Source organism: Mustela nivalis (genome assembly GCF_964662115.1).
Source record: "Mustela nivalis genome assembly, chromosome: 4".
Lineage (NCBI taxonomy): Eukaryota > Metazoa > Chordata > Mammalia > Carnivora > Mustelidae > Mustela > Mustela nivalis.
In genome coordinates, this window is record NC_139023.1 from 64676951 (window position 1) to 64703570 (window position 26620).

The window sequence follows — 26620 nt, forward strand, 5'->3', positions numbered from 1 at the left end:
GGACAAAGGCAGCAGTGAGGGGATCCTCATGGTCCTGTGAGCCTGGGTCCTTCGACCCCACTTTGGAAGGTCACACGGTCCTAAAGAAGTTTATTCTCTGATCCTCTGCCTCTCACCCTCCAGAGTGGCACAAACAGTTGCATAGGACAGCCCCAGGGGCAGACAGGTAGAGCCACTTGCCTGCCCAGCACAGAGCCCAGCAGACAGCGAGACTCAGCCATGGCCTAAACATACCTATGCACACCTGTGTATGCACACACCAATCTATACGCACATGCAAATCACACGCACACAGATGAGAATGCACACGTGTGCATATGGACATGCAAATTCTTGGATACATATGCATACATATACACCCACAAGAATAACATGCATGCGTGTGTGCAAACACAGACCCATGTGTGAATATATGCAAACAGCATGTGAAAACATGCCTATAAACACATATGCACATATGCATGCACACCTAAAACACGTGTGTGCAAACAGGCATGTGCAGGCACTTAAAGTTTCAAGTACATGTATGTGTGCATGCAAACATGCACATTCATGCACGTGCACACACGATATATACGCACATAAGACATGCATTTAAATATACACCTAGTAGGTATGTGTATGTGCATGTGCAAACACCATGTACACACTTATGCACACATATTGCACGTGCACACAGAGGACTGCCTACGGCAGAGGTGGTATATGCACTCACAGACCTCTACCATCTCACTGCCACTGCCGAACACCAGCACACACACTTGTACAAGTCGTAAGTGCCCATACCCTCTCACACACTCACGTGTGCAGGCACAATGCACACTCCCACCACTGCACACCAGCACAGATGCTCACACACGCTCCTGTCCCCACATCAGTGCATGTTCACACCCTCATGTCCACACACTTGCTCATACACACACACACAGTCCCACACTGGCACACATGCTCTCGGCCCCAACTCACACCTACACATGTACATGCACACACTCCCATGCGATAACACACATTCATACTCATGAACACACTCACCCGAACCGCTACACACTCACAAGCACAGGTATTCACACTCCCACAAGGTTGCACACACATGCATGCACTCAGCAATTTCCACTTGAGCTATGGCAGCAGAGTGACTGATACTTGTCAGGCTGGCTGGGCTAGGACCTCTGGTGGAGCTAGGACTGCACCTGGACTCCGGCAGGTGCTCATGGAGGGTGCACACAGAGCCACTGCATTTGCTCAGGGAACAGCCACCAGACCACTCACTCTCCTTTGACCTGGCCTTCTCCAGCATTGTCCCACTGCTCTGGGCTTCTGCTCCCACTCTGCTGCCCCTCCCTGCTCCAGGGGGCTGCCGGGGGCACATGGCAGGCTGCAACAGTTCCTGGAGCTGGGCAGGACCACACCCACACACCCCTCAGCTGTCACAACAGGACTATCATCTGTGTCAGTTCCCGTGTTCCTGTCGTGGGTGCCAATGTCCCCATCCACTCTGGAGCAGACACCTGTGGTCACCTCCTCCCCACCAGGACCCCCTATCAGGATTAAGGTCAGCTTGGCCTTACCGGATGTCAGGCTGTCCCCACCAACTCGGCTCTACCTGAACCCTGAGGGAAACTTTTGCTCAACCCATGTCCTGCAGTGACCAGGGTCCAGGGCCAGCATGGGCCCACATTCTTCTCTGCGGTGGAACCAGCTGTCCCTTTCCAGCCCAGGTGGCTCTGGTCCAGATCCTCAGCTGCTCACATCTAGACCCGGCCAGAGCCTCCAGGGCGTTCTTCCCACATTTGTGCCAAACAAACATCATCAACAGAGGTTGCTAACATTGTGAGCTCCTCCCTGGGACAGTACTGGCCTGAGCCTTTTATTATCTACTCCCCAAATACTCATGAAGAGCCAGTGATGGGGGCAGCTACTTACCGTCCTTCACTGATGCAGAAAGCAGATCCAGAGAGGTTACATAACTCACCCAGAGTCACACAGCCAGGGATGTGGGGTAGGAAGAGGCCTGGGTTCTTGGACTCCAGAGCTGTGCTCCCCATCATCCTCTCTGCCGGGCCCCAGCCTCTGGAGCCCCAGCTACGGCACATTGCCTGCCAGCTCAAATCTTCTGACAGCCTCTCCAAGTAGGTGACACAACCCCTCGCTACGGTCCCCAAATGCAAGGTTGATGTTCCCAGCCTGCTCCCCCCAAGGTCTCTCCTTCCTGTGCCCCCAGCGGGCCAGGGTTCAGTAGCCCCAGGCCACCTCCCCTAAGAAGCCTTCCCTGACCACCCAACTCCAAGGCTCTCATGAGCTGGTGGATGCTCTTGGGGTGAACGCTGCCATTTGTGGTGTAGGTTGAGAGATGGAATGTCAGATGTCTCAGACCTCTGACTCTTCCCCGTGGAGACCTGGGCAGGGCTCAGAAGACCTGAGTTCAAATCCTAAGCCTGTCGTTTGTAGCCAGGATGGACCCTGATCAAAATTTTTGAGTAGTCCCTCAAGGGCCCTTGTACACCTGCTTACCTGAGGGGCTCACTCCACCGCCCATGCTGCCTACCAAGATGAGCTTCTTATGGGGCCCAAGGGCTTGGCACCTGCTGCTCTCTCCCAGGCCTCTGTGCCTGCTCCCCCTCTGGTTCTTCCAGACTCAGTCCAGGTGGCCCTCTCTGAGGGACCTGCCCTGCCTCCTCCATTATTTGGGTTGAGTGTCTTGTCTCCTTCAAGTAAAAGTGCTGATGTTGGTTGACACATCAGGTTCCAACGAGGGACTGGTGGCTCCTGGGGATCGAAGACTTGATCTGATTCATTACGGGGCCCCTCTCCCTAGCTCTGTCCCTGGCATGGCAGGGTCCTTGGGGCATACTTGCCAAATTCAAGTAAAATCCTTGGGGCATTTGCCAAAATTAGGTGGATTCTCTGGGCCATTTTACAAGATGAGAATTCCACCTACATCTTGTCTATCCACTGGATTTCATGAACCTCAAATTAAAGCTGACGCTGGAATGGAGGGCTGGGCGAGGCCTGGACTCACAGGTCCATGTGCAGATGGACACCCTTCCCTGCCTTGGACCCCGCTGTGATCAGAGCATCTGCCCTCCCGTGGCTGTCAGCCCCACTCTGCACAGGTCAGCGAGGCCAGCCCCACCCTGGGTTAGCCCCTGCTGATCCCCGAACAGCATGGATCAGGGAGGCAGCTGGAGGGCACCAATACTGCCTCCTCCCACCCTGGACAGGTGGCTCTGCTCCTGGGTCCTCAGCACCTGTCCTGCCTAGTACACACACAGATGCATTTCCTCCCACAGCTGGCCTCTGGGCGGTCGCCATGACAACAGGCCATGCTCTCTAATTGGCCGAAGGATGCGTATATGTTTCTGGGACTTCTCTTCACTTTTTTCTCTCCCATACTCCATCCAGCATCATAAATAATAATAACATATGGCTGTCCACGACCGTATAGTTACAACTGTCCCTAATAATACATTGTAACGTGATGATGCTGATTTTCTGCTTTCCTTTGTTACTGATTTACTGCTGCACTGAAGAAAGGTTACAACAAAATACACAGCATGACCTCATTTGGGTTAAAAAAGAATACAGCACAAAGGGACCTAAGGGGCGTGTCACATAATATTATCAGGGCTACCTTGGCCAGTTGGAGAGCACACGGTATCCATCTTCTGCACAGCTGGGCTGCTGGGCAGCTGGCATCCTTCCAAGCTGCAGCAGGGCTCAGGCTCCCCCCGCCCCCCGCCTCAGGGCCCAGCACTGAGCACCGTATCAGGCACACAGTAGGCCAAACACAGATCCCAGCAGAGAGACGAAAGAAAAAGCAGGGCACTGACACCTGGGTGGCTCAGACGGTTGAGCATCTGCCTTCAGCTCAGGTCATGATCCCAGGGGCCTGGAATCGAGTCCTACATTGGGCTCCTTGCTCAGCAGGAGTCTGCTTCTCCCTCTGCCTGCTGCTCCCCCAGCTTGTATGTGTTCTCTTTCTCTGACAAATAAATAAAATTCTTAAAAACAATGCAGAGCAGAATCCTGAGACAGAGGAAGGGCTTGCTTCCCCAGACTCACAACTCCCCAGTGAAGGAGTTCCAGGGACGTGTGCCGACAGGGTACCCACAATACCCTGATTTGGGGGCAAGGATGGCTGGATGCTCTGGCCTGTGACCGACCTGGTGCCCTGGAGGGCGGATGTGTCCAGGCTGTGTGCTGGCCATGGTGCTTGGAGCCCATGTGTTGGAACGGGACATGGGCGCTCTTGGGTGGGGGGTCCAAGGCTTGCAGCTGTGATGAAGATGAATTTCTGCAGGTCTCTGAGTGGCATCTGAGAATTGGGTGCAGTGACCCGGGGAGGGAGGAGGAGGAGTGTGGCGTATATCCCGAGGTCCCCTGTGTTCACAGCCTCTCTGTTGTGTTATGAGCATGTGTCATGCTCAGATTTGGGGGACTGGGTGAAGTTAACTTGCTCGAGGCCTGTTGAAAACTGGAATCCAGGGCACCAGTCTCAGCCGAACGGAAGTTTATCCAAGCTGAGACTGCCCGCCTCAGGCCAATGAGCACCAGTAACCCCCAGTACAGATGGTCATGGGACCTTTCAAGGAGCTGTGACCACAGGGCCCAGCATTGCTGCTCATCGCACTGTCCCGACTGTATCTCAGTCCTTGACAAATGACAGATTGTTTAAAAGAGGAGCTCACACCAAGAGAGCCGTTACCATGTGCTTGCAGCCATGGCAGCCACAGAAGCCGGGCACCCCCTGCCTTCGCTAAGCGTGTCACTGACCTTGTCTCACTGAGGTAACAGGAATCATAATTAAGATCTTTCGTGACATTGATGACATCGTGGGCTGAATTACATCCTGCCAAACCCGTATCTTGAAGCCCTAACCCCTGGGACCTCAGGTGGGACCGTGTTTGGAGATGGGGTCTTTACAGAGGTAAGTAAGATAAAAGGAGGTCACGAGGGTGGACCTCTATCCCATCTGACTGGTGACCTTAGAAGAAGAGATTAGGACACAGAAAGACACAGAGGGATGACCATGTGAGGGACCAGAAGAAGACTAGAAGCCAAGGATGGTGGCCTCAGGACAGCCAGCTCTGCCCCTACCTGAATCTCAGCCCCAGCCTCCTAGACAGGGAGAGAAATGCGTTTCTGAGGTTGGAGCCACCTGCTCTGTGGGATTTATTTGCTATGGTGGCTGAGCTACGAGCACAGATGTCATACTGATCATCGCAGTGAGCATTCCCGAAGTCCTACCTCTGGCCAGAGCTGCAACTCAGGGCTCCCCCCCAGGCCCTAGACAGCAGGAACTATGAGTCTCCTTTGGTACAGATGAGCCCTCAGAGGCTTAGAGAGGTTCACTCATCACCCAAGGGCACACAGCTGGTCTGATGAATTCACACCGCCTTTCTGAGCCTCTGAGGGCATGTTCACAAAGGGCCACACTGTGATTCATCCTTGGGGCTCATAATAATCATGCTCCCCCAAGGACTAGAGTACTTGGGATTGTTACCCATCAGAACTCAGATCAGGAGTGACTCTGCATCCAAAGAGTACGAGATTCAGGGCTGAAAAGGTGTCAGGAAGAGCTGATCCAACCCCCACAGTGTCCCACCTGGCTGGGTGGGAAGGGGCTGGCAGGAGGGATGTGCCCCAAGTCACCTGCTGCTCCTTGCAGTAGCAGAGCAAGGCCTTGACGCCCAGCTGCTCCTCCCCCAGCCTGTACCAGGAGCCTCAGGGCTCTTCCTCCCAGCACAGTTTGGTGCTCACGGGTAAATTAGCAGAAGTACCGAACTCCCACTGCCTGTCCTGCCACCAGAGATAGCTGCTGTGAAAGACCTAGTGATCATTTTAATACTTTGTGTACACACCACCTGCACACATACCTACGTGCACATGTACACACCTGCACACACACCCACATGCACATGTACGCACCCATGCATACACCCACATGCACAAAACATACCCACGTGCACACGTGCACACCAGCACACACCCATATGCACATATCCCACATGCACATGTACACACCTGCACACACCCACATACTCACACACCCATATATACACCCATGTGCACACACCCACATGTGCACACACACCTGCACACACCCATATGTATGCATACACACCGATGCACACACCAGCACACACACCCATATGCACACATACACACCGGCACACACCCATATGCACACATGCACACCCATACACATACCCATATGTACACGTACACTCCTACACACACACACCTGCATGCACATCCACATGCACACATACTCAACCACACAACCCATGTGCCACATACACACACCTACACACACCCATATGCACACATACACACCCACATACACACCTGCATGTACGCCCATATGCACACACACACATCTCGTATGCACATGCACCTATATACACATATACCTCTCTTTGTTCACACATGTACACACATACACTCTTTAATGAAAATGGGATCACATAACATATATTATCAGTAACATGCTTCTTGTAGGAACACATTAGCAACATTTCCTAGGGCAAAAGATGCACATCTGTACAGCTATTGGCCATGACTGCCCAGTCCCACGTGAGCCTGAGTATTTCTTATTCAGGCAAGACTTAGCTGTGGGATGGGGACACAATATCGATTTGACACCCCCATGGACAGCAGCTGTGAGCATATCTGTTTGGGCACCGTTGCCCTGGAAATAGGCAGTCCCCAGGTGGCATGGCAGTCCTTGCCAAAGGAACTGAGTCGACATCGTGAGGTCTACCCTGGTCTGTGCCCCGTGGCAGGGATGAGGGCACCAGGTCCACACCCTGATGCTCAAGGATGCCCAGCCCCCGATGGCTCCCCCAGCAATGACCCTGGCCCAGACCATTCCCCCACCAGCCTCCCCACTCTCCGACTCACATAGATCACACGGCTGGGAGACCCCGAGGTGCTGGAAGCAGGTACAGAGATGATGCTCTCAGAAGAGCTTCTGGTTTCCTGGAAAGGAGACAGGAGAAGATTGTAGCAGCACATGTCAGTGCCAGAAGCTTCCAGACGCAATCATCACAGGTCATGCTCCAACAGAAATGCCAGTTGCGAGAATTTTTTTTTTTTTTAGGTTGAAAGAATTCTTAAAATAAACACTCAGGCTTGAATGAGCTGCTGGAAAGCTATAATCAGACAGACACAGCAGGTGACACGGGCTGCCAGCACCCCAGCGAGCTCTCTGCACGGTTGGAAACACTCCGATGATCACCCGGCTTGCATGCACAGAAATTATCTGTGTTTCAGGGGACTAGAGCAAGTGATGCATTTTCAACCGATTCTGCATGCTCCGGTAGCAAAGGCCATCACTTTTACGCACAATGTTACTGCTCAGAGGTGTTATTTTCCACCTAGATTATAGGGGTGGGTGGTCTTTGCTCATTCTACCAGCCTGGTCCTTTGCTGTCAGAATCTGTGGCCATGTCATCTGTGACCTGCTCCTTGAACATCCACCCCATCCCTCTTCCCTCCCAGACCACATCTCCTGCTTCACCCAAGGGAACGGTTTCCCTGGCCCTTCCTCTGTCCCCTGCATCAGGGCTGCCCATCCCTGCAAAGACACTGTCCTTCTCCAGCTCCCAACCCACTCTCTACACCTGCATCTCTCCCCACTTGTAGGGTGTGACCTGGCAGCTGTCTGTCCCCCCCCCCCCCGGTCCAGCCTCCACACCTGCCTGGACCACCCACTACCTGGCTTTCCCATGCCACCCCTGCCAAGAATGCAGACCTCCCTCCCTCCCCACCCCGCAGACAGCTCCCCCGGCTGCCTCCTTTCTTGCTGCCATCCTTCTTGGTGTCCCATGCCCCCTGCAGTGAAGCAGCAGCCTGGGAAGGGCCCCGTTGTAGGCTGAATGATGTCTCCTGAAATTCCTATATTGAAACCTTCATCCCGAGCACCCCAGAATGTGACCCTGTTTGGAGAGATGTAATTAACGTAAGATAAGATCACAAGGGGAGGTTCTGATCCAATCCGATAGGGGTCCTTATAAGAAGGGGGGATCAGGACACAGATGGGTTAACAGGGAAGACTGTGTGAAGACACAGGGAGAAGGCGGCTGTCTACACCCCATGAGGGGAGGCCTTGGAAGGAACCATTCCTGTCTGCACATTGAGCCAGGACCCCCAGCCTCAGGGACTGGGAGAGAATACATTTCTACTGGTTGAGTCACCAGTCTGCAGCAGTGGCCCCAGGACACTCTCACGGGCCATAGGGCCCTCCCCTTGCAGGTGGAGGACATCCAGCTCCTCCTTCTCTTGGCAGGACAGCAATAAGAACAGGACAACATCCTGTCATGCCTATAAGGCAGAGGGATGGCAGCCCAGGGAATCTGATTGCAATCCTGGTTATACATTTGGGGCAGAAAGAGAAGAGGGAGAGGGCGCAAGGCTGGGGGTCCCCATCTCACTCGCCCATGCAGCCATTCTGGTCTGTCTCCGTCACCCACACTCCTGGGGACGGCCAGCTTCTTCCAGGTCCAGGCGTGGGGCTGCCCCTTCCCTCAGGGCCTTCCCTGCCTGTCTGGGCCCCAGCTATGCCCCAGCAATGGACAGGGCACTGACCCAGGGCTTCCAAGGGCCAGTGGGACTCAGCTCGACCCTACTGTGCAGTCTCGTGCCCTCGGCCTCCCCCGCGTCAGACACAGCCGCGTGCTGTCTGCAGAGAAGGTCCCAAGACAGCTAACGGGTATGTCTGTCCCTGGCCCTGTGTGCAGGTGGCCCATCATCCGGGCCCCAAATGAGGTCCATACACATTCTATACACTTGGAAAAAACCCTTTGAGTCTCTGCTTCCTTGTCTATAAAGACAATTTCCCTGAGGATCCAACCAGAGACATGGCGTGCTGGGGGTCCAGTGCCGGCAAATCATCCTGGCTGTCATATCATTTCAGCCTGGGCTCAGGACACAAAGCCCCTTGCTTGTAAAGCAGAGGAACTTGGGGTGTTTTCAAGGAAGGGGTGCTGAAGCGGGGAGACCCAAGGACGGCCCCGCGCCCGAGGAATGCCTCCTGGCCCTGGGGTGACACCACCACTGTGATCCCAGGCGCTTGGGCTGCCTCCATGGGCGCAGGGTCTGGCAGTGTCCCTGTACCTGCAAGGAGTCCCCAGCAGGCAGCTCCTCCAAGCCGAGCCCTGGGAACCTCCTCCAGGGCCCAGAGACCCAGCTTTCTCTCACTCTCTATTTGGACTCCAAACCACCCCAAGGAGCCTCACCATTAATCAATACTTACTTGTGTTCTTGGGGGCTTGTTCACACCCATGGAGACAGATGGGGCCAGGCTGCTCACCCAGCCCCTTCCCCAGCACTAGGCCTGACCCCCAGCAGGCACCATCCTGTAACAGCGACTCGGGAGCCTGGTTCTCGCGGGGTCATGTACAAGTCACACTGACACGGTGCAAGGAGTGCAACACCCATTCATCTCCATGTAAAAGCTGAGGGCTGAGGCTCAGAGAGGGCTGGCGGGCAGCCCAGGGTCACACAGCCGGGTAGTGGCAGAGCTGGATTGTAGCTCTGAGGCTTATTCTACTGCCCCTGGCTACTGCAGAGAATTCCATGGCCCACGTTCGGCCAGCCTGCCCTTGCACTGGGGCCTTTCCAGCTGGTCCCACGACAGCAGGTAGCTCAGGGCTCTGTGTACAGAGCAGAGTCAGGGGCATTGCCTCTTGAACTCCAGCCAGGGTCCTCACAGCCCGTGGGATCAGCCAGGCCAGCCCAGCCCCACCCCCCCCCCAGCACCCCAGCTGGGGCAGAAGCCCACCTGACCCTCCCCAGGCCACCTTCACCTTAACTGTGCATGGAGTCCCTCTCCAGCTACCTGGCTGGGACATCCCTCCCTGTCACCCCCGGAGCGCCCTGCACCCTGGAGCCTGCCTGTCGCACTAGATGTCAGGAAGTCTGCTAGGGGCAGGGACCGGGCCATCTCATTCATCTCTGCATTCCAGCCACCAGCCAGTAGGTACTCAGTAGGAGCTCTGTGGCTAGCTGTGTCCGGAATGAGCACATGACCCAGTGACCAAGGACGTACCAGGGATGGGCAGTCAGGGCGAGAGCCTTCTGGAAGGTTTTCCTTGGGCACCCTCAGTGGACACTCAGGAGCCATCCTTGTCCTGCAGAGTCATTGTGCCCTGGGGGGATGTCTTCAGGGAGGACAAAGGGCCCTCCCTTTCCTAGCCTGTCCTTACAGGGATCCGGGTGCCAGCCTCTCCTACTGGAGAGCAACTCAGAGGCACAGACTGAGCTGTTCCCATGGGTCCAGGAGCCTGGCAAAGAGGGCCCTTGTTAAAGGACTGGTTATTGGTCAGGTAATGCTGAGCTAGCTATTGTCTGGATTACCAGGTAGCAGGGGGCTTCCTCCACCTGGGGGCCGCTTCCAGAGAGAGCTAGGGATGCCTGCACCAGCTCTGCTGTGCTTCTCAGGGGCTGGCCCCGCCGAGATGACCCTGACCCAGAGCTGACCTGGGGCTGAGCCTACCAAGATGACCCTGACCCAGAGCTGACCCGGGGCTGACCTGGGGCTGACCACGCCTGGCTGTTTCATGCCCCCCAAGTGGCTTGCACGAAATGAATAATACAGGAAAGTACAGTTCAGTCTTCCTGTCTCGCAGCCCAGGAGCAGCCAGGCTGGCTGGGAGAACTCTCTGGAAGGGGACCCGTGGCCCAGGCCCGTCCATTCACTGTGAGCCCCACCCTCGGTCTGTTCTCACTTGGGTTAGACAGAGGAGGCTCTGAAGGGCTGAAGGGTGAAATGCGGGACAAGCAGGGCATGACCGGGGCCTGGATCCTGTCCCGGGACACAGAGGGCAGGCCCTGTGCACCAGTCCCGGGCACAGCACCAAGGGACAGCTGTTCTCAAGGGACAGTCTCGGCACCGGATGTTCCCAGGGTGTCAGCAGAGACACAGCCCAGGAAGCCAGGCCCGGCTGTGCAGCAACCCTCTCCTTCTTCCCTGTCTGGCAATCAGAGGACCTCCCATCCCTTGGGCCAGCAGCCATGGTCACAGCGGGCTGACCTCTGGGCTGAGAGCGGAGGTCGCTGCTGCTGGCAGGCCTGGCTGTCCCGACTTGTCTTTGAGTGGGCTGGCCATGGGCCTGAGTCCCCCTGGTCACTCTCGGGAAACGGGTCTGGAGGCTTCTCAGGTCCCTTCGGCAGGCTTTTGGGTGGGGATTTGGGGAGGGGTCCCACCGACAAATGTCGGGATCCTGCGGTCACTTCGAGATCAGGGATGCTGCCTGGCTCATCTCCAAGGCCTCGAGTAGCCCAGGGGAGTAGCCTTGGGGGCCTCGAGTAGCCCAGGGGCAGGACCTTGGGAGCTCCATCAGCCACACAAGACAATGGTGCCCCTGCCATTTACCGCAACCCGAGTTGTGTACATGACAAAACTGGGCATATCTGTCCTCCGCGAGCTCACCCGTGCCTGTGAACCTATGACCACATGCAACCAAAGGGATGCGGAGCCTGATGGGGCTAAGGAGAGCCTGAGCTGGGAGTCACTCTGGACGACGTGGATTGGGTTCCCTGGGATCTCGGGGTCCTGGTGAGGAGGGCAGGATGCGATCGGGGCACAGGTAGTGACAGAAGGGAGGCCTCCAGACATGGGAACAGAAATGGAAGAGTAGAGGGGCCCCCCTGGAGCCTCCAGAGGGAGTACAGCCCCATCAGGGAGCATATCTGTGGTTCTTTAAGTCACTAAACATGGGGTCACTCAGTACAGCAGCCATAGGGACAAAGGCAGTCACCAGGTCCCTCCCGTGGTCTCCATGCTCTGTGTCCCTGGAGCTGGGAAGATGGCTGCCCCTCCGTCCTTACGTTCACATGGCTCCCCAGCACTGGGCCTGGGGACAGGCCCCATCCTGCACATGCTCAGTGTGAGCATCCTGGGCCCCAGGCAGTGGGGGACCTGGGGACCCAGCCAAGGGGCGGCAACCATGGTCCCAGACAGGGAGGAGCAGGAGGGCAGGGAGAAGGCCGGGTGGGCGCTCTGGGCCCCAATCTCTAGAATTTGGGCTAGAGTTCTAGGAATTCAGCCAAACTAGTGATGGGTGTCACCTGTGGGGCCTGGGGAAGAGGATGGGCCTGGCCACCAGACACTGCTGGTGTCCCTTCCCAGGCTGGGGGGCTTCCTGTGCCCCCTGCTTCCTTCTGCACGGTGTGAGAGGGCACTGTGCTCAGGGAAGCAGACACGGGGGTGCATAATCCAGAGTCCCGGGGCCACAGACCTGCCCTAGGGCTCCTTGCCCCTGTACTCCAGCTCCTGCTACTATCTACACCCCGGAGCGGGGATCTCCGGGCCTCTAGCCCTCAGGGGACTCTTCCCCACCTGCACCCCAGGTCCAAGTCTTGAGCAGCAGCCCCTTTAGGTCTGTGCTCACCAGCCCTAACAAGGGGGCTCTCCAGACTGAGCAGGCCTCCTCTTGGTGGGCATCAAAACTGAACTAAACCGGAGCCCCATGTAGACACTCGGAGGACTCTGAACAAAGCAACTGGCACCACCCAAGAAACAAGGTCACAGGTGAAGGGCAGGGCCAGCCCTGGAGAGGAGAGCCCCAGCGGGGAGGTCCCCACCTTTGGGCCAGATCTGGAGTCCACAGAAAGGGTTGAACAATGGCATGATGGTGCCACAGATGAGGGCAGGCGTGGGACCCACAAGAGGAAGTGCCTCTCCTCCACGGAGCCCTCCTGCCCTGGCCCCAGGGGCACCCTGTGCTCGGGTCCCCATGACTGTCACATGACATGAACGTGTGCCCCCCCACACACCCCTCTGCCCAGAGCATATGGGGGCAGGGCTCCATCACCTCTGGGCCCCAGGCCAGGAGAAGGGCCTGGTACAGCCAGACACTTGGTGATGTCATGTTGAATGGCTGAGGCTACCTGCGAGGGAGGCATGGGAAGCTTTTAAACCCACTGGAAGCAATTTCTAAGGGAAAGGGGAGAACATCCCTCTGCTGGTTTCCTTCAGCGAAGGCTTACTGAGAGTTTGCCAGACGGGCTTGGGGCTCTCCCATTCTGTGGGGGCCCGTACGGAGAGGGTCTCTTCCACCAGCCAGCATCCCCTCAACCTTGCACTTAGTGCCCGTGTATGGACTGTCTGGGGACTGCTTGGAGACCCGCTCATGTCCTTGCTGTCCCCAAACTTTTGTAGCCCTCATGCCCTCTAGACCCACGGAGAGGTGGGCGGGCTAGGACAGGGAGGCCCTGAGATGCCCCTGCCTTGGCCCGCACCATCCTCAGCACCCCCGGGCCTCATGCCACCTGGCCCATGGCACGGTGCGACCGGCCAGCAAGCCGTCAGGTGCAGGTGACCACACACAGGCGCCGAAGAAAGCACAGGAGAAAATTGTAAATTCCACCAACCTTGTTTTTGTCTTCAGTTCTGGCTGCTTGTCGGCACGCTGGGTGCCAGATGGAGGAGCCTGCGGACAGATCCCCGAGAGGGAGGGCTCAGTGTCACTTCCCACGATGCAGGGGCCGTGCAGGGAGTCAGCAGCGGGGGGCCGGCTGGAGTGCTGGAGTGGGTGCTGGGCCTGGGGCAAGCAGACCGCCGCCCGGCCCCAGGGGCTCAATGGCCCCGGTGTGGGGGGGGCGGGGGTGTACAATGAACGGGAAGCACATCACTGTGAGCTATCTGCCCAGCGGGGGCATCCGGGGTGCCCAGTGGCCTCTCGGTAGAGGGGTGTCAAGTGCGTTCTCGTTCAAAGGGGCAGGGGGAGAGAGGATGGGCTGCCCATGAATGTGGGGGCAGCAGCCAGGCCCAACCACGGGCATGGATGGGGCTGGGACTGGAGCTGGGGATGGGAACCAGCCTTAGGAATGAGGGCTTGGCGGGGGGGTGGTGCGAGAGCTCTTGGCTGGGAGGCAGGAGGGGGAACCCTGGTGGGGAAACCAGGGTGTGGGGTGAAGAGCAGCACCGGGGGCTGCTGGGGACCAGTCATGAGGCTCCGGCATTGGGCCCATCCGTCTCCCTGACTCTCTGGGTCCTGAGCCCTATCCTGCCTCAGTTCGCTCAGCAGCCAGCACGGCCCCAGCACCCACACTGACACCCAGCTCCATCAAGGTAACGGGAACACCACGCCTCTCCTTTCCCCAGTTCAAACTCAAGTTCTCCAGGCGTTGGATTTTTCCCACCTGCCAACAGGGCTGATAACATTCCTCGCTCATCGGGCCCTCAGGAGAATTCGGGGCGGTTCATCTGGGGTAAGGACATAGCAGAACGGGCCTGCGGAACCGTGCCTTATGGGTTCACTGTCTCGCCGCACTATGTCCGGTGCTGGCGGGCTCGGTGCACATCAGCCCTCCAGCCGTCCCTGCGCCCCGTCCTTCAGGGCCCGGAGCACCTGCTCTCCCACTGGGGCCTCCCTGGGATCCCAGCCTGGCCCCATTGCCTCCATGGCTCTGTGTCTAGGTTCATGCCCCATCAAAAAGGGGGCTGAGTCTGCTCTACGCCTGCACCCTCCACCCCAAACAAGCCACACGGCGCCTGGCTCATGAGAGGCACTGGAGACTGGGAAAAGAGCAGCATCCTATTTCTTGCTTGCAAATCCTTCCCAGGAGGGGAACCTTTTATTGCCCCCACGTGGCAAAACATCTGCATCTCCTGGAGAGCCCGGAGAGACCACGATTGAGGGGGGTGTGTGTGCGTAAAAACTTTCCTCTTGACAACTATGATTACCAAAGGAATAGGTAAGTCATTGATATTCCTTCTTAAAAATTAAAGACACCCAACAAAGTATAAATCAAAAAATTAAAACCACCTATAACCTCCTAGCCACTCGATTTGGGCCGCTTTCCAGTGTTTTTTTCAGAGAACATGGATAATGTATAAACATTGTTTTCTGTCCTACGATTTTTGTTTCAAGTGTCTGAAAGGTTTCCCCCACAGAAGTAAATATGAGAAGCACAAAAGGGAGGGCGGTGGGACATCCCAGCACATGGAGAGGGGAGGGTTTATCTGTTCCTTGCCAGCTGGTTGTGGCGTTTTATTTCTAAAGTCACATTGGAGATGGGGGGTTCCGTGGCACGCAAGTCCCAGCACACCCCTCCCGTTCACTCAAAGACTTCCTGGAAATGGAGTTGTGTGGGCATTAAGGTTCTTGATCCATTCTGGCATTTTCCCAATTTGTGTTACACCAGCCAGGTAAAAGACCCATTTCCTTGATTCCTCACAATGGGGCTGTGACCCTCCTTTTAATCCTTGTCAGCCCAGTGGGGAAAAGCAGCATCTCATTATTCTTTTCATCTGGTCTCCCTAATCATTACTGAGCATCCACAGCCCATCCCTTATATTTCCTGGAAAGGTGTGTCCCAGGATTGGTGGTGCTGGTGGTTATGGGGCAGGGGCTGGCTGCCCTGTTGTCCTCGAAGGCCATGAGGCTCACTAGGTCCCCTGCTTTGCAGAGCTTTGACTGTATGGATTCACCTGTTGACACATTCATGGAGCACCAGTATCCAGGTGGACCAGGCACAGGTTCCCTGGGTGAAGAGGCCCCAGCTGGTGCTTCACAGTGCGGGGTTGAAACCTCTGACCTGGGTCCACCCCCTTGTCACACCAACTGGGAAACTTGAGGTTGCGAGAGGGGAAGGGACTGGCTTCCACATCCCACACAAAGTCACGGCAGGACCCGCCGTCCAGAGCCATGAAGAGCATCTTTATTCCCGGAGACTGGGTCCCCCTTGATGGCGAGCTTCTGTCTTTGTGCTACGGTACCAGCGCCATTGTGCTGGGTGTCAGGAAGGCCTGAAAGCACTATTTACAGTGGGGACGATGCTGGCAGGGGGCCCCCTCCTTCCCAGACATCCCAGCAGCAACAGGAGGGGTGCAAAGGACCCCTTTCATGGGCTCTCAAGCAGAGACTCAAGGAACAAGAGGGGACACTGGGGACGAGGCCGGCCTAGCTGACGTCACCTCACGAGGTTGGGCTCAGAAAGGCAGGCCTGTGTGATACACAGCTCCAAGATGACCGGCCCCTGAGGTCATGAAACAGCCCATGTAGGTCTCTCCCATCAGCCCAGCCCTGCTCAGCCTGCCTCTGGGACCACTGGACACAGACGGGTCATTGAATAGAAACAGTGGCTGAAGATGTGAGGTCTCCATATCCAACCCATCGTCTTAGGGAGGGGCCAAGCAGTCCTGGGTCCCTCTCCATGTCCTGGCCATCATTAGCTCATGGCTCTGCCTCCCGCATGCTGCCACTGGGCTGGGTGGGGGGACCTCCCACCTAGTGAGTTGACACAGGCCACCCACCTGTTCCCACCTGGCACACAGTAAGGGCCCAGGGCTATTCCTGTCTTGCCCTAGGGGACTGGGTGGAGCGATTTTGTCCTTACCTTGAAGATACATCTCCTCGCCTTCCGCAAACATCCGGCCGCACCGGACGCATAGCGCACACAGCGGGTGGTAGTGTTTCTCTCCTGCCTGTGTAGACAATAAAACACAAGTGTTTCTGCTAAAACTAAAGGGGCCATAGAAGCAGCCACACTTGGCTGGTGGGCACAGTGTGCCCACATGTGGGGTTCTCAGGGTGTGCTGAGTATACGCTATGTTCCATACCCATCAGGGGGTTCAGGATGGCGCCCAAGAAAGCCTGGGTCCACCAGGTGTGGAAGCAGGCCACATGCACCAGGGCCACCTGCGCCAGGGCCATGTCTGGGAGGAGAGACCCAGCTGCACTGTCCAATCTGCTGGGGAGCAGGGGTGTCACCCAGGCTCTCCGGCTCAGTGGTTGATGGCTCTACCTCCCTCACAGGGCAGGGGGCCAGGTCCTGTCCGTCTCTGTACCTGGAGGTGGGGAAGGGGCTCAGCAAGGGAGAACAGAGCGGAGGCCGAAGCTAACGTGATCTCCCCAGGTGGAGGCACTGGAGGAGTGGGCTGTCTTAGGCATCTGCATGTGGCTCAAATTTCTCCATTTGCATTTACGGTTTTTATAATCCCTAGTGTCCATGAAATTAGGTGCAAAGAATATCACGTGAATTAGTTACATAGGCTGGCGTAGTGTAATTCTAGACGGCACAGATGAACTGCCCCACACTATCGTCTTGGACACCCCTCCATGGCAATATTGGTAGCCTTGGGCTCAGGTGGGAGGCAGCCGGCTGCTGGCCATGGTGCTGACACCACCTTTCACTCTCCCTGACATGGGATCACTTCCAGAATGATCACTTCCGGAATGTGGGTTAGTAATGCCCCTTCCCCACATGAGCACGTGATGGGGTAAAATGCGTACATGCACCCCACACTCCTCCCCTCACCACTGAGCCATCGGTGACCACCTGCCCAAAGGTGACCCCTGCGAAGGAGAGGAGAGGCCCTGAACATGCCCTCTCCCGTGGGATGCACCCTGTGGCACGGCCCACCAATGCTTCCGGGTGAAGGGATTCTTACTGGGGAGCGCAAAGACACTGCAGCCTCAGTCTTCCTGCCTGCTCTGGGGCCTCCTTCCCTTCCCTCTGCTGGGAGCGTCTGACCGTGCTCCACCTGCCCGGGGCCCTCCATGTTCATCGCAGCTCAAAGGCCGCCACCTCCTGAAAGCCTCCGCGGTACACGTCCCTAGTCTGGGTTCCTGCTAGTTTCTTCTTCCCCACTAGACAGGGCGCCCCTCGGGGGCCAGCCCTAGCTGGGGCCACTTCAGGAACCGCTCATTGTGGGATCTCTATGGGCAGCAGGTCAGAGGGCTGCGCTGGCTCAGACGTGATGAGGGTGAAGCGGTCATTTTGGCGATATTAAACATGGCGCCCTCTGACCTGTCCTCATGCCCACCTCATCCAGGCCCCTTTCTCACTGGTGGGGGACAACCCCCATGACCAGGGCAGACAGACCCTGGCGTCTCCATGGGGTGTCTACACCTGAGTAGGAGGAGAAAGAATACCATGGGGATGGTTTCTAAGACGACAGGTTGAAACTCCAACTGCACGGATGAGAATTAATAAGAGTGGAGATGCAGCCCGAGGCTGCTATGAGGGGCCGGCCCTGCGTCCACAGTCTTCTGCCATCAGGGAAGCCCTTCCACCCAGACCTGGTGAACGCCCCCGGTCCCTCAAAATAACAGCAACTCCACCACCTTTTCCACAGCTCGAGCTGAGGCCCTTTCACACGCTACCTGGCCTTCACCCTCCAGAAGTCCTACGAACTACATTAGTATCATCGTTTTCCACACAGTGCGCAGAGAGGTGGAGGCAGATGGGAAAGGTCACACAGCACAGAGCTGATGGAGCATTCCAGGGGCGTGGCCTTCTGTAGCCTTCCAGCCCCAAGCCAGGCGGTCCTGGCTCCAGGGTGCCGACCCCAGCCTCACATGCTCCCCCACCCAGGCCCTGGACAGTCCTGAGAACCTAAGACCCTCAGGAGGGAGGAAAGAGGCAGACTGGAAGGCACAGATTTTCTTCACACCAAGTGTAGAGCCAGGCCTAGGAGTCTCCTTTACTTAGAGTCAGGGAGGCGGCCGCCCTGGACGGGATCTCGGGGGCTGGGCACATTCTCCTTCTTGATCTGGGTGGATTGATGGCTGAAATTAAGACCTAAAACTATAAATCTCTCAGGAGAAAACACAGGGGTACATCCTCACCACCCCGGGTTTGGCGGTGAGTTCTTGGATTACCCACCAAAAGCATGAACAGCACCAACAAGAATAGGTATGTTGTTCCCCCACAAAAATTAAACTAGTGTGCCTCTGAGGACATGGTCGAGAAAGTGCAAAGACAGCCTGAGGAATAGGAGGAAACGTTTGAAATCCTAGACCCAGGAAGGGCTGAGCACTCAGAACATAGAATTATATATCTATTATATATATAAAGAGCTTATAGTTCAATAACGATAGAAAGTGGGCAAAGAACTCGAATAGACATTTATTCCCAAGAAGATACACAAGGGCCGAGGACCACATACAGGATGCTGGACGTCCCTGCCCCAGATGAAGGGCAAGTCCAAGCCGCCACGAGATGCCACTCCACGCCCATTAGCTTAACTGTAATCAAAGCGAGACCCAAGGGATAGTGCGTGTTGGCGAGGATGTGGGGAGAAGAAGGCCCCATGCACCTGCTGGGGGGATGTGGGTGTGGCTGCCAACACCTGGAAAGGAGACGCAGAGTTACCACTGGACCCAGCAGCTCCACTCCTGGGTGGGAACAAAACAGAGACAAGAGCCCAGCAACACACAATTCTGCACAACTTGGACGTGAGTTTCCAAGAGAGCCATTTTCATGGTGGCTCCAGGGCAAATGGCCCCCAGGTACAAGTGGGGGAAAAAAAAACTGGTTTGGGCACACAGTGGAATATCCTTCAGCCTTAGGAAGGACTGGAGTCCTGGAACTTGTGGCCCTGAGATGTCCTAGGAGGACGTCAGTGTCCTATAAGATGGGACACCAGAGCTCTGTCTCTGCCACATGACGGCTCAGGGAGAAGGTGGCCGTCTGCAGTGCGAGCTGCGGGCCCTCCCCGGGAACTGAAGGGGCCGGGCCAGCACTGGGATGGCGGACTTGTGGCCCCCAGCACAGAGAGGAACGCTGTCTGGGGTTTCAGCATGCAGCGCCCGGAATGGCTGCAGCAGCTCCGGTGGACTAAGACCTGCTATAGAGCCCAAATTCAAAGCACCCTCACTCTTTGGATTGGGCCCCATGGTCACTCCCGTCCTCTCTCCTGGTGGTCACAGTGACCAGATGTTCCACATCATCTGAAGGCTGGTGCAGCCTCTGCCCTTTCAGAGCCTCTCCTCCCCATTCCCGTGCACTACAGGCCTGGAGCGTCAGCACCAGCCTGTGGTCTGTGCAACCACCCAGCCCCCAGCCAGGCAGATGGCCCAGCACCGTGTCAGGTGGGTCTCAAGATGGCTCAGCTTTCTGAAGAATATTAAAAACTCATGAGCTTCTGCAGTGCATGGTTTTAAAAAGATTCTGTGCCTCTGACAAGTGGCTATCATCTTTAATAAGATGGAACAAGGCTCATTAGGAACGCAGAAAGGTGGGCTCCAGGGGCCTACAGCAAGCGCTGCTCCTCATTCAGGACCAAGTCAGCACAGAAGGACCGGATCACGTTCCACCACGGACACGCAGGGCAAGGCCAGCACAGGAGATGTGGGCAGTGTCTCTGGGCTCCAGAAACTCACGGTCCCCCTTCCACGGCCAGCCGTGGGTAGCACAGAGGGACACCCCCGGCACATGGGAGGAAGGTGTCCCATCATCCTGGGCCACTTCTACTCCCTAGACAACAGGCTGCGCCCTCCCTCCCCTGCTGCTCTCTGCGTGCTCCCCTGGATACTGGCACCGCAGGAGCCCCCCACCGAGGCCACCAGCCCCCCGGGGGCTGCTCATGTGCCCCCACTGGCCCAAATCAAGGCTTGAGCTTCCTTGTCGAATGGCCAGAACCGAATCCAGATTTGAAAAGACCTCATCACCAGCGTGCGTCCAGATAACAAAATGCAACATGAAGCCAACCGAAGCCTTGGGCAGGAGCGTCTGGCAGCCGCATAGACTTCCCGATCGGCTCCACAACCTAGGGCACCCCCAGGAGCTCCATCCCTCCCCCAGAAGAACAGCCCAGCTCCTCACCACGCAGGGCCCTGCACACGAATCCCTAGAGCCATCAGCAGCCCCTCCCCCGAGCCCCTGTCCTCACCCCTGCCATTGTCCCCATCGCTGACCCCATGTGTTCACTCTCGGCTTGGGGTCTCCGCCGTGTCACAGAGACTGTACCGTGTGCTCATCTGCGTACATGTACACACAATCTAAAACAGTGATTTCTAAATGGTAACACTGCTTAGTCTGGGTGATGGCGTTCATTATGGATGAGCTTTCAGTTTATTTTATGACAAACAGGTGTTCCCTCTGAATATGCTTTTTTTTTTTTTTTTTAATAAACACATTCATCAAATTACAAAAAGAGAGGGAGCAGTGGGGCCTTGGGAAGTTGCCTTTGTTTCTGTCCTGAAGAAATGCTTTTGTTTCTTTGGAATATATTTTCTCCCATTGATTTTTATCAATCATACCTACTTAGGAGGGTGAAAAGGAAGCACGCCAAAGGAAGACAGGAAAGCAAATAACCCAGGTCCTGTAGCCCCAGGGGATGGCTTATTTGAAATGAAGAAATATTTAGGGGCTGCCTGCCCTGGGTGGGACCTGCCTGGGAGACACGCCCCCCCACCCCCAACCAGGGCTCCTGGGAATGGGTCAGGTGCAGGCAGGAAGCCCAGTAGCTGCCAGCCGGGGACAGGGGACACAGTGAGTGATCAGAGGGTCTGTGGGGAGGGGGCGGGGGTTAAGAGAGAAGGGAAGGCAGGCAGGGGGAGGGAGAGAGGGAGGGAGGAATAAATAGTGGTCCAGGAGGCACCCTGGGCTTCTCATGGAGACAAGGGGCTGCTCCAGGCAGGTGGGGCTCAGACAGCAGCACCTCAAGGGTTAAGGAGGGCAGGGGCTGTCCCCGCCCCCGACACTCCCACCTGAGTGGGGAAGCACTCCAGCTGCCAGAGAACCAGGCAAGGGTGGGGTGAAGGAAAGTATTGAGCAAGGACTCCCCCTCCTCCACCTCACTCAATACCCCCTTATTAAAGTCAGGGTCCAGTTGGTCTGGTCATACCACTGTCCCTGGCAGACAATCCCATAGCCACCTTTCAGCTCTCCTGTGGGGCGAGCCCACTGCCCCAGGCCCCCACCTCTGCCCCCACACTCCCAGCCTTCCGTCTCAGCAATAGGGCAGGGGCCTACAGCCCCTCCCAAGTCCCCACCAGACCAAGAGGGCTCCCCCGCCTGCACTCCAGCATGGAGCTGGCTCCCGGAGACAGACACCCCGAGACACACAGGCTCAGAGAAGGCACTGGGAAGATGATGCTACAGATTTAGGATAACTAAGGAAGGGGAGGAAGGGCTCCAGCGAGATGCACATTTCACGGGCGGACAGGCCGGCGCTGCTGGCGCCCGGCATCAAGATGGCACTGTGCCCACCACACACAGACGCAGCAGATTGATGGCTCCTGCTGGCAGGGAAGGGGGCCTGGGCTGCTCTCCTGCTCAGGCTCCGAGGAAAGGAAAGCTCTGAGCGGGACAAGCATCTGGTGGGGGACAAAGCGGGGGGGGGGGTGGTGACAGCTGCCTCAGGGGGTCTGACCTGACCTGGAGGATCTGTCGCAGCTCCCTGCAAGCCCACCCACCTGCCACCCAGCATGGCTTCTGCAGCCTCCCCATCAGCCCTCTGAAGCGCCTGGACAGGCTTCCTACCTGCACGGGGTCCTCGAAACAGAGCCCGATCCAATCGGCCAGCCCCCACGGCCCCTCTCCGGTGCCCGCTCCCTGGGCAGGTCGGCTGGCTGGAACGGGCAGTGTGACCGTGAAGACGGGCACCCTCTGCCTTCAGCCAGACATCTGGGTCTTCCTTCTCTTTCAGATCCTGCCACCTGCTGCCCCCCTCCCCAGAGCCTGCTGCCTGCCCAGCGGGGCTCCAGCACGCTCTGGGCCAAGTTCAGGTGGTGGCGCGTCGGCGGCAACGGCTCCCCTCTGCGGAGCCAGGCTCGTCTTTGCCCGCCCGCAGCTGCCGCCTCGCAAGGAGGATGCTCAGAGCTTTGCAGAGCCCGCCGACTCAGCCACACTGGGGAACTCGAAAACAAAAGCATTAATCTTCCCTGGGAGGCCCTACATCCCCCACCACTGATGAAGAGGAAAATCCAGACCTGTTTCTCTCCTGTTCTTCATAATTAAGATGGTCGCTTCCTGAAGCTAAACCTGAGAGCATGTTCGTGGGCACTGAACCCCCCCATTCTATATTTGGTCCAGCATTAAATATCAAGGACAAAAAAAAAATATCAAGGACATACAGTGCACACGGAGTCACCCACAGAGGGGAGGCCTGCTGATGACCTGGTGACAATAAGGAAGCCGCCAGTCTCCAGAATTTATCACGGGGCCAGCACTGAGCTGGGGACACTTCGGAGAGGATGTCTCATTGAATCCCTGAGCTACTAGAACGTTCTCTCACTCAGCACAGCGCTTGCTGAGGGCAGGCAGCAGAGCTGGGGTCGGGTCTCCACCCCTGCCCCCAGGGTGCAGGGACCGATGCCTGCGAGTGCCTGAAGCTGGCCGGGCTAGGTCCACACACCAGCAGTGCAACAGCTCAGCCCACCTGAGCCTGAATGCACCCCACTTTCTGCCGTCAGGTAGCACAGTGTGGCACAGTGCTCAAACAACACACAAACTGATGTCTACATTCGGGGAGAGGCTGCAAGCCAGGAGGTGCTCTCACAGGTGCCAGGAACCCGAGTAGCCCCAGTTCAAGTCTGGCTCTGCCACCTGCTTGGGGAGGCCAATGGCCCAGTACACGTGTGCGGGGGTCTGGAATAGCCTTGTGGGGAATGCCAGTCTGAACGACTGGCAGTGGAGAGATGAGGCCATGTCCCTAATACTTATAGGGCCACGTGTCCCATAAGAAGGTCATAGTTTCCGTCCACATATTCAGAGAATGTGCGTGTCAATATTACATCACCACCCAAGACCACACGTACAAGATGCCCGCCAACCCTTTGCCAACAGCTTTATCTTGTGACCTATACCGGCAGATGGAGCTGCAGACCATGAAGACCCCACCCCTGTGAAGACCCCCACCACGAGGACTCTTCCCCGTGAAGACCCCGCCCCTGTGTAGAACTAACACAGGCGCTGTGGGCTCTGGGGGTGGGACGGGCTGTCAGAAGGACCTGCATCGAGGGATATAAGGAAGTCACCAAAGCAAGTGAGGACTGAGGTTCCCAGCTACAGACCCAGCTGCAGACAGGCAGGGATTCCCAAAGACTACACTCCCGCTGCGGGGGTGGGGGCACCTCACGCTGCCAGTAAGAGTGGAAATTAGGGTCATCTTTCTGGAAAGCACTTCCTAACTGTCAAGACTCTTCAGAGGGTCCCAGTTGTTGACTGAGTGCCTGCATTTCGATGAAGAAATCTTAAGAAAAACTAGAAATGCAAAAAAAAAAAAAAGATGTTCGTCACTGTGCTGTTTATCGTAGTAAAAAACTAGAGAGCTGGGCTACGTCTGATGATAAACAATCAGCTTACTACATTCTAAAATAGTCCTGTGATGGAATCTAATGCCAGATGGACCCACGCCGACCCCTGGGAGCACCCTGGACACCCCACCCTGTGAGCTAGCCCGGCACAGAGGCCCGCACACTCTCCCTGTTCACGTGCCCTGTGCAGAAGACGGAAGCCCGTGGAGACAGCAGGGAGACCCATGGGGCCGGGGTCGGAGCTGGGACAGTGGCAGTCAGGGGATTGGGTTCTTGTTGAGGTGATGGAAACATCCCCAAAAGGAGATTCGCCGAGCACGCGTCTACGTGGATACCGACCGCCGGCGCGCGATACACACTGAACGGTGCGGTCTACGAGCTACGCTCCCATGCAGCTGTTTAACAGAAAGACCCACGGTACCCAAAACCCAACAGAAACAAAAATATGGGGACCTGCTACTTAGGAAATGCAACTTGGACAGACTCAGACTATAATGTTGTATCAACAGTTTGGTCTCAACCAGAATTACACGGAGACAGGAAAAACTGGAAGGAAACCAGCCAAAGAGCTACCTGTGCCCGCGTTATCCGTGCTCTGCCCCCAACGTGTGCTGTGTACACTCTCCGCGGTCCATGAGCATGTGGTCACACCCACCCTGAGGCCCCTCGCGCTATGCCTGAGGGGGTTCCCTTCCTGGGAATGAGGGGAGATGCGGCCCTGCCCTGTGGATGGGTCAGACACCCCCTTCCCTTTCCCCTTCCCACTCGGAAGGGAGTGAGAGGGAAAGTGGGTGGGGGTTGAGGCCCTACGACAAGTCTGTCCCTGCGGTTCAGAGGGACATCAAATGTAATTTCGAGACAAACAGCTCAGCGCTCAGTGTGCAATTCCGCCGTGGCTCTGGGGATGTTGAATATGTGCCAGGCACCAGCTGTGGGGGCAGGTGGGGCAGGAGCCCTTGGGGACTCTCAAGGGGTACCCCCATGCGTCCCACTGTCCCCAACCTCCAGCCTCAGCAGCAGCTCCACACTATTTAAAATGCCAGTGTGACCTGGGCATTCTGAGGCTCAGAAGTCTTTGTCGGGGATGGTGGTGGGCGCCCGACAGCCTTGTCCCCCCACCTATCTTCCCACTCCCAGAGCCCCATCTGTGACCTGGTGGGAAAGGGTCCCTAGCACCCCAGCGGGCTCAGTGCACCTTCCTCATTCCCTCAGGTCCTCTGTGACCTGTGCCTTCTCTGGGAACATGGGCAGGCCCCAGCACAGAGCCAACAGGGGCTGAAGAATGGGGAGAGGGACAGGCTGGGTGTGACAAGCAGGTAGGTGGGGTATGGTCATCTCATGGGGTTTATCTTACTGAACAACTGTACCAAAGTGCACGCTGCGTGTATTTTTCATAGAGACAGAACCTGGAAACTCCCACCAGGATCAAAAGACGATCTGTCGGCATCTCCCGGAAAGCCTGCCTACCCCATGACCACTGTATGACTGGGGCTGCCAGGTGACCACTCAGGGTCTCCTGTGGGCACGTGGTCTTGCCTTCTGGGCTCACTTCCACTCCTCCAGGCCTCAGATCCCCATCTAGACATGAGACGGCTGGACCCAAGCTCTCAAGCCCCCACCTCTCCAACTCCATCCGCTTTGCAAAGGACCTGGGAGAGACAGCATCCAGGGAAGGCTTCCTGGAGGAGCTGGCCATCACAGAGCAAGGCCTTGTAAGGCTGAGGAAGCTGCCCCCTGGCAGAGCTGGGAGGATGGGGGAGGCAAAGTCTCAGGGGCACAAATTCTTGCACAAACACACATGAACAGCAGACACCGTGAGAGGCAGGGGAGCAGGGCATGCCTCGGAGAGGGCACCCAGAGACCCACTCACCTCCAGCACATGCCCTGTGATGTACTTCTCACAGCCGTCACAGCGGATGCCAAACTTGGTGTGGTAGTCAGCCTCGCAGTAGGGCAGCCCGTCCCTGCAATGAGACAGGCCGTCAGGGTTCGTAGGGGGCTCGCCCGGGGGCCCTGTTGGCTGAGTGAGGGCGGATGGCTGCCTCGAGAGGTTCAGCTGCGGGGATAAGGGCTGCATCTGGAAACCGTAAATAGGCCATCTCTCCCCGACCACGGGGCTCTTCCTTCCTTTACTCGGGGCCACGTTGGGCATGTGGGTGGGAAATGGTCTATTTACTCTCCAGGGGATGCGGAGTAAAGAGATTCCCTCCGAAGGGGGTCCGGGGCGCCTTCCAAAATCATGAGCCACTAAGCCTGTGTGACAAAAGTTCCCAAGCCAGGGACCACGTTTGAGGAGGACGCAATGTCACATGGCATACATGGTAGGTGGGACAGCACCTCTCTGTCCCCTGGGTGAGGCAGCAGAGGCGTCCAGCCATGTGGGAGGGGTCAGGAGGGCCACGGGTGACCTGTCCACTCTGCACGTGTATTTATGGCGTGCCCACCATGTTTGTGGCATAGGGAAGTGGTGACAGGTGACACAGGGTTTTGGGAGCCACTCCAAGGATATGGGCAGCCTGGGACGACTCACTTCAATGCTGAGCCTCCCCTGAAGGTTTTCCCGGCTGCTGGTGGGAAGGTAGTGCGGGCATACAACCAGGCACAGCACCTAGCATGTGGCGGGA

The 26620-nt window shown here is 56.8% G+C and overlaps 1 protein-coding gene across 4 annotated transcripts in view; it reads right to left on the reverse strand.

Annotated features, from left to right (window-relative positions):
• ABLIM2 (actin binding LIM protein family member 2) overlaps nucleotides 1-26620 on the reverse strand; it is a 135596-nt gene that overhangs the window by 49903 nt on the left and 59073 nt on the right. For all 4 annotated transcript variants that reach the window (XM_082727508.1, XM_082727510.1, XM_082727509.1 and 1 more), the window contains exons 6-9: nucleotides 25867-25960; nucleotides 16348-16435; nucleotides 13378-13436; nucleotides 6904-6981 (exon numbers count right to left, since the gene is read on the reverse strand). In XM_082727508.1, the coding sequence (XP_082583634.1) occupies nucleotides 6904-6981; nucleotides 13378-13436; nucleotides 16348-16435; nucleotides 25867-25960 (319 nt within the window). The remainder of the gene's footprint in view (nucleotides 1-6903; nucleotides 6982-13377; nucleotides 13437-16347; nucleotides 16436-25866; nucleotides 25961-26620) is intronic.